The 8,950-nt window shown below is 35.9% G+C and overlaps 1 protein-coding gene across 1 annotated transcript; it reads left to right on the plus strand.

Annotated features, from left to right (window-relative positions):
* Nucleotides 1–3,189: 3,189 nt before the first annotated feature.
* LOC134254241 (ankyrin repeat domain-containing protein 17-like) lies at nt 3,190–7,332 on the plus strand. The gene is made up of 3 exons (XM_062736788.1): nt 3,190–4,237; nt 4,358–4,981; nt 5,036–7,332. Exons 1-3 carry the CDS (start codon nt 3,190–3,192, stop codon nt 7,330–7,332), a joined length of 3,969 nt encoding a protein of 1,322 aa, XP_062592772.1.
* The last annotated feature ends 1,618 nt before the right edge of the window (nt 7,333–8,950 follow it).

Below are 8,950 nucleotides of genomic sequence, written 5' to 3' on the forward strand. Positions count from 1 at the left end.
GAAAAGGAACAATAAATGTTAATTTCAAATTAATGTTACAGTAAAAAAATTAATGTCATTTAAAACAAGAGGCCCATGGGCTACATCGCTAAACTGAGTAACTTTGGTAATTCATTTCTTTACAAGATTCTCCCTCTTGCTATACCTAGTATACCCCACTACCCCCTTCCCTTTTATGGTTTTAAAACTTTAGAATGTACACAACCCAAGGATGCTTCCACATAATTTTCAGTTTTCCTGGCCCAGTGGTTCTTGAGAAGAAGAGTTTTAAAGATTTGTTCTATATGTCATGCCAGGGGTCATGATTTTATCAATTTAATATGTACACTACCCAATGATACTTCAACATAAGTTTCAGCTTTCCTGGCACAGTGTTTGTTGACAGATATTTAAATATTTGTTCAATATATTTCTATGTAAAACTTGGAATCCCTATTAAATATTTGTTCAATATATTTCTATGTAAAACTTGGAATCCCTATTGTGGTCCCGCCCTACCCCCGGGGATCATGATTTTAATAATTTGATATCTACACAACCCAAGGATGATACCGTATATAAATGATCTTCCTTTATGTGTAAATTACTCTAATATTGATATGTTTGCAGACGATGCAACTCTGCATTTACCTAACAGCAATGTACATACCATTGAAACACATTTAAATTCTGATTTATGTGAAATTGAAAACTGGTGTATACAGAATCAGATGATACTGAACACAGACAAATCAAAATGTATGCTCATGTGTACCCAACAAAAGAGATCACAATTAAAAAACCCAGTACTTTATGCAAAAATTTCTAGCAAAAACTTGGAAAACGTTGACGTTGAAAAACTCCTACGTATTCAGATAGATCAATCTCTTCAGTATAATTGTCATGTTGATACAGTTTGTAAATCATTAAGATACAAGTTATTTACGCTCCGTAAAATTAAGAAATTTCTTCCATTAAGTACAAGAAAACTCTTCTATAATGCATACATTTTGCCTTCAATAAACTATTGTCTTACAGTCTGGGGTAATACGTCCAAATCTAACATCGAGAGAATTCATAAACTTCAAAAACGTGCTGCTAGAATTATTCTTGATGCAGCACCTGACCATCCATCTAAGCCTTTGTTTGAAAAACTAGGATGGTTAAATGATTTTGAGTTAGTTACATTTTATAAATTTATTTTATTGTATAAAACTTTTTGTGGTATGAGCCCAGAATATATCTAGGATCTTTTTATTTTTCACAGTTCCGATTCCTACTCATTGCGTTCAGAATTGAATTATAATCTTCGATTACCAAAGCATCGAACAATCCTATTTAAAAACTCTTTTCAATATTCAGGTGTACATTTATGGAATAATCTACCATTACATGTTAAATTATTACCATCCTTGCCTGTTTTTAGAACCAATTTGGAAAAAGTTATAATCAGCCAACGTCTGTAATTTTCATTATTATAGATGTCCTTGTTATTGTTATTAACTATGTCTTTTAAACTTTGTATATTGACTTATTTATTCTCCTATATTTCCATTAGTTTAATTTGTACATTACATCCGATTATGAAGATATAAAAAAGTTTATCATTGTTCATGTGCTGTGTATATATGTTTGAATGTACAATTTTATGTATATTCCCTTATTATTGTGAACAAAAATGGCATTAAAATGCATAGAAATCATTGAACATTTGCTACATCATGAAATCTTATTCTCACAATCTATTCTACATGTTCAATTTACCTTGATTCACTTTTTTGTGCATACAAATGAAAACAATTTATCCGTAAACAAACAAACAGGAAACATATATCGCCTACTAAAAGTAAAACCTAGACATAGTTCAGAACTGAGGAATCCGTAATTTAGGAATACTACATACAAATTTCACAAGATCACGTTTATTACACTTAAACTAGAAAGTTGCACCAACCTCATTATTATGTATAACTATGATCAAGAAGCAAATCACATTATTACCTACTTAATAATTCTATAAATTCTATCAATCTGCATGATCTCTTCAACTAGGACACATGTAGCGTCTGGCGGGAAATAAGTTCACCGAATACACAACTCATGTACAAATCATGGAATTCTAAAAAATGCATACTTATATTGATTCACATAAATGCACACTAAGTAAAAATTAGCACAAATACATAATACACACCTGGATACTGTAATATAGTTTTTAAAGAACAAAAAGATGAGGCCTGCGGTTCACTTCGACATGAAGGTCGGGCTGCAGCGTGACGTCAGCCTCAGCTCCGAAATATGCTAAAAAAATACTTTCTGATAAAATTGGAAATAATACATTTGCACTAGTCTACATTAGGGTAAGATTACATATCATTATTTACAAGATACAATAAAATGTAAAAAAAAAAAAAAAAGCACTCACTGTAACGATTTATTTTAGATGTATTTGAAGAAGACTTCAAACGATGGAAAAAAGATGATGTGGTTTACAACAAAAGCCACAGTTTCTCTACAATGCTGGATAAAGTCCGAAAGCAACCTTACATGACATTTGTTGGTGTTCCAGGATCTGGAAAATCAGCAACGATTCATCACATAGCCCTGATACTCCAGGAAGAAGGATATGAGGTTGTACCTATTATAGACATCAGGAAGATTGAAGATTATTCTGACTCGCGTCATCCACAAGTTTTTGTCATTGATGATGTGGTAGGTGTTTTAGGTCTGCAAAAACAAAAGTTAGAGTTATTGATAGACTATGAAAAAAGAATTTCAGGTCCTTCCCATAAAAACACAAAGATATTAATGTCATGTAGGGAGGCTGTGTTCAATGAATGTTACAAATCATTTTTCTCAAATGAAAATAATACAATAATGATGCATAGTTCCGAAAATGCATTGAACAATGAAGATAAAAAATCGATCCTTCAGAAACACGGCTTGGATAGAGATTTGTTGTCCCCCTCACTACTGCAAGGAACATTGGGTATCTTTCCTCTGTTGTGTAAACTATATTCCAAAGAGGAGAAATTTAGAAAAAATGTTGAAAGGTTTTTTACATGTCCAGCTAAATGTATTTTAGAAGAATTTTACAAAAAGCAAAGGCAAAACAGTTTGTTCTATGCTGCATTAGTCTTGTGCATGTTAAATGACAATAAACTATCAAAAGAAATATTGAAAAACACAGGAAACATTGTTTTCCGGGAAATGAAATCAAAAGTATTAGAATGTTGTGAAGTTGAATGTAGGACTGATGCATTTAAATTTGAAAAAGCATTGGCAGCTATGGAGGGGACATACACAAAAGTATTTGGTACTGAGTACACCATCATTCATGACTCTGTACTTGAAATCCTTTCATATCATTTTGGTTCTCAGTTTCCAGATCTGGTTTTGCAATATATCAGCAGTAGTTACATTGCTAATAACGTGAAAGTACAAGATTGTAAAGAAAAGTCGGAGGTTGAATGTAAACAAGTTGAAAATGTAGTGTTAAGTGGTGAGGAGCATGAAACATTAAGTATTGAAAGAAGCCAGGATTTGCATGATCTCAGTCTTAGGTTGAGAGAGGAGCAGTATCCAATGTTAGCAGAGCGTTTGTACAGAGATATAGAAAATATGGAACTATATGATGTTTTTATGAATAAGCTTTTAAAACATCCTCAGGTGTGTCAGGCTTTTATTGAGGTGTTAAAGACCAAGTCTTACAATGAGTTAAAATCTTTATTTCTGTCAGAACAGAAGGATGTATCAAAGGTAGTGGGTAAAAAAGAGCATGTGATGAAAGAGAGTGAGAAGAGGGATGAGAGGAGCAGGGAGTGGAGCAGACAGAGTGTGCTGTTGAATGAGAAGGGTTATTATGACGAAAAAACATACAGTGTGAGGGTAATAAGTTGGGTGGTTTACTACGGACACAATCAGATCCTACAATATATTTTGAAACAAACTGAATTACACAAAGAAACAAAGTTTGAAGTATTTTGGAATTCGTTTAGCCCCAAATTAATCTATAAAGCAATAGAGAAAGGAAATATCATTGAAAAAGATAATGAAACAGACAAGTTATCTCTATCAAACTTCATTAGTGATACAGGAAACCAAAAACCATTTGTTTCCGAAGATGACCGCTTATTTCTATTGAGTTGCTACAGTGGAAATTTAGAGGCTGTAAGAATATTAATCAAGTATGTTGATATACAAACAACAAACAAGAAAATCCCACATATGTTTTATGATACACCACTGATAGCAGCATGTGAGGCTGGGCATATGAGTGTAGTGAAGGAGCTTATAGAAGCCGGAGCTGATATCAATCAACGAGGTGAGTGTGTTACACCACTGACAGCAGCATGTAAGGGTGGACATATGAATGTAGTGAAGGAGCTTATAGAAGCTGGAGCTGATATTAATCCTAAAGGTAGGTATAATACACCACTGACAGCGGCATGTAAGGCTGGACATATGAGTATAGTGAAGGCACTTTTAAAAACCGGAGCTGATATCAATCCTAAAAGAAAGTATATTACCCCACTGATAGGAGCATGTGCACATGGAAACATGGGTGTAGTGAAGGAACTTATAGAAGCTGGAGCTGATATTAATCCTGAAGGTATGGTTAAGACACCACTGATAGCTGCATGTGAGAAAGGACATATGAGTGTGGTGAAGGAACTTATAAAAGTCGGAGCTGATATCAATCCTAAAAGAGAGTACCGGAATATTACCCCACTGACAGGAGCATGTGCGCATGGAAACATGGGTGTAGTGAAGGAACTTATAGAAGCTGGAGCTGATATTAATCCTGAAGGTATGTATAATACACCACTGAGAGCAGCATGTGAGAAAGGACATATGAGTGTGGTGAAGGAGCTTTTAGAAGCTGGAGCTGATATCAATCAACAAGATGGAGTTTATACCCCACTGATAGCAGCATGTAAGGGTGGACATCTGATTTTAGTGAAGGAGCTAGTTAAAGCCGGAGCGGACATCAATCAACAAGGTGAGTATAATACACCACTGACAGCAGCATGTGAAGGTGGACATATGAGTGTAGTGAAGGAGCTTATAAAAGCTGGAGCTGATATCAATCAGAAATTTGGAGATGATACACCACTGATAACAGCATATAAAGGTGGACATATAAGTGTAGTGAAAGCGCTTATAGAAGCCGGAGCTGATATCAATCAGCAAAGTAAGAATGACACACCACTGACAGCAGCATGTAAGGGTGGACATATTAATGTAGTGAAGGCGCTTATAGAAGCTGGAGCTGATATCAATCAGCAAAGTAAGAATGACACACCACTGACAGCAGCATGTAAGGGTGGACATATTAATGTAGTGAAGGCGCTTATAGAAGCTGGAGCTGATAACAATCAACAATGTAAGAATTGTACACCACTGATAGTAGCATGTAAGAGTAGACATATGAGTTTAGTGAAGGAACTTATAGAAGCTGGAGCTGATATCAATCAGCAATGTGATGATGTTACACCACTGACAACAGCATGTTGGAGTGGACATTTGAGTATAGTAAAGGCGCTTATAGAAGCCAGAGCTGATATCAATCAGCAAGACGGAGATGATTCACCACTGAGTGCAGCATGTAAGGGTGGACATATAAGTGTATTAAATGGGCTTAGAAAAGCTGGAGCTGATATCACTGAACAAAATATATTAGATTCATCACAGACAGCAGAATATTGGGTTGAACATATGAGTGTAGTTAAGGGGCTTATAGAAGCCGGAGCTGATATCAATCAGGAAAGTGGAGATGATACACCACTGATAGTAGCATGTAAGTTTGGACATATGAATGTAGTGGAGGCGCTTATAGCAGCAAGGGCTGATGTTAATCGTCAAGGTAAGAATGACACACCACTGACAGCTGCATGTAAGTTTGGTCATATGAATGTAGTGAAGGCGCTTATAGAAGCCAGAGCTGATATCCATCAACAAGATAAGAATTACACACCACTGACAGCAGCATGTAGGGGTGGACATGATCATGTAGTGAACGTGCTTATTGAAGCAAACGCTGATATCAATCAACAAAGTAAGAATTATACACCAATGACAGCAGCATGTAAAGATGGTTATTACCCTGTAGTGTTAAAGCTTATACATGCCAGAGCAGATATCAATCAGCAATGTAAGAATTATACACCAATGATAGCAGCATGTAAGGGTGGGCATATGATTACAGTAAACTTTCTTATAAACGCCGGAGCTGATATCAATCAGGAATGTGATGGTGTTACACCGTTGATAGCAGCATGTTGGCGTGGAGATATGTGTTCAGTTAAAAGGCTTATAGAAGCCGGTGCTTGTATCAATCAGCAGGGTAAGAATGATACACCACTGATAGCAGCGGGTAAGTGTGGACATAATAGTGTAGTAAAGGAAGTTATAGAAGCCGGAGCTGATATCAATCAACAAGGTGAGTCTTATACACCATTGATAGCAGCATGTAAGGGTGGGCATATGAGTGTAGTGAAGGAGCCTATAGAAGCAGGAGTTGATATTAATCAGCAAGATAGAGATGATACACCACTGACAGCAGCATGTAGAGGTGGCTATTTCAATGTAGTAAAGGCGATTATAAAAGCCGGAGCTAATATCAATCAACAAGGTATGAATCATGCACCACTGATAGCAGCATGTAAGGGTGGTCATATGAGTGTTGTGAAGGAGCTTTTAGAAGCGGGAGCTGATATCAATCAACAAAAAAAGAACTATACACCACTGATAGCAGCATGTAAAGGTGGTCATATCAATGTAGTAAAGGCGCTTATTGAAGGCGGAGGTGATATCAATCAACAAGGTAAGAATTATACACCATTGATAGCAGCATGTAAGGGTGGTCATATCAATGTAGTAAAGGCGCTTATTGAAGCCGGAGCTGATATCAATCAACAAGGTAAGAATTATACACCACTGATAGCAGCATGTAAGGGTGGTCATATCAATGTAGTAAAGGCGCTTATAAAAGCCAGAGGTGATATCAATCAACAAGGTAAGAATTATACACCACTGATAGCAGCATGTAAGGGTGGGCATATCAATGTAGTAAAGGTGCTTATAGAAGCCGGAGTTGATCTCAATCAACAAGGTAGGAATGATACACCACTGATAACTGCATGCTGTGATGGACATTTGAGTATAGTGAAAATGCTAATAGAAGCCGGAGCTGATATCAATCAAAAAAAGAAGAATCACACAGCCCTGTCAGCAGCACGTGAGCGTGGACATGTGAGTGTAATGATGGCGCTAATAAAAGCTGGATCTAATATTTATCAACATGGTGAGGTGCTACACCACTCAACGCAGCATAAAGAGATAAACACATGAGTGTAGTCAACGAGATTATAGAAGCCAGACCAAATATCAATTAACAAGGTAGGTACTATAATCACTGACAGCAGCATGGAAGGATAGATATATGGATTCGGTGAATGAATGAACAGGAGCAGGAGCTCAATGAATGAAGTGAAGTGGGGATATGAGAAGAAGCTAATTGTGCAGGCTGATACAAAACAGCAAGTTAAATCAGATACATACATTATTAATAGTAGAGGGTAAGGTAGAATTAAATGAAGGAATTACTTCAGATTCAAACCACGGAAAAAATGTACGATCCTCTCCTACTGCGGACCGTAGCTTGAGACGATGGGGTTCATCTATCTGAGTGTCATGTCCAATGCATATTCGGTACGAACCAAAAGAAGTATATAATTTCCGGTACCAAAGCTTAATACGAGAATTAAACATTGATTTTGTGCTTTTATTTTACTGTCTCTCAAATTACACATCATTTGCAGGCCCATGAAAAGCAATTTCAGTTGGAGGGGGGGGGGGGGTGTACAGCCATACATTTTCTGGCCATGCATTGTAGAATTTGTTAACGATGGGGTAACCTGTGTTACCTTTCAGAGTCTGCAGTGGACTCGTCTAAGGATGCTTTGTCGGCGACTGTAAAAAGTTACTCGAGATTCATACGCAAAGGAAAGTGTGAAATCTCTGTATAGAAACTGTTGCGGCTGCGACGCTTCACTCATTGCTCATTCGCCATAGAAAATAATCTGCTATTTAACACTTATATCTTTGAATATACAGACGTTTTCATGATAAGCTTCATATTTGTTTCAAGAAATATTTTTATATACAAAAATAATATATTTTTGTAATTTTAAACTGAGTAATTCGATGACCTAGCATCGTTTTAGATAACTCAAGCCCCTCTAGGGCTTGAGTAAAAATTGTTTAGATGAAAAATGAGTGATGTGAAAAAGAGAATCTCGAGAAGGTGATGATGTTGAGGATCTAGTTATGTAGTCTGCTAGAGATAGAGGGCTTTCTGTTCCAGAGATGACATGACTGATGAAAACAAACAATGATTGGTTTAAAAGGAATTATAAAGGGTCTGAGCGGAAGAATTAAAGAGCTCCATATAGAATACTGTATCAATATTAACCTGAAATAAAAGTATATGTCCAGGCATAATTTGCAGTGTTCTTAAAGCTTTTGTTTGTAAATTACATATGTAATATTTGAAGAGAGGATAATTGATAAAATAATTATTTTCACTGAGCACATAAGCATTGATGCATTTAGTTTGCAGTTAGCTTGGTGTTATTTACTAGAGGACCTTTGTATTACTTGCTTGTAATGTGTCTTATTATTTTTATTTGTTACATTGTATTATGTATAAGCATTAAAATTTACATTGCTTTAGAAAAGGGTTGTTTTGATCGGCCTGAATTCGCTGTGCGTCATTATTAATTGCCTAGTTGTTCTTTTCATCATACAAAAATCATGTAACTTTTGCTCATTGGCATATTGCACTCTCATTCTGAAATCATTCAGCAAATGTAAAATAATTTCAATCACAAATGTTATTAATACAACTGTAACATCATTTATAGATTTGTTTTGATGGGAAAATTCCATTCTTTACAAATTATTTTTT

The sequence above is a fragment of the Saccostrea cucullata genome, unplaced genomic scaffold (assembly GCF_032062105.1).
Source record: "Saccostrea cucullata isolate Sc308-1 unplaced genomic scaffold, CSIRO_AGI_Scuc_v1 ctg2751, whole genome shotgun sequence".
In the NCBI taxonomy this organism is placed as follows: Eukaryota; Metazoa; Mollusca; class Bivalvia; order Ostreida; family Ostreidae; genus Saccostrea; species Saccostrea cuccullata.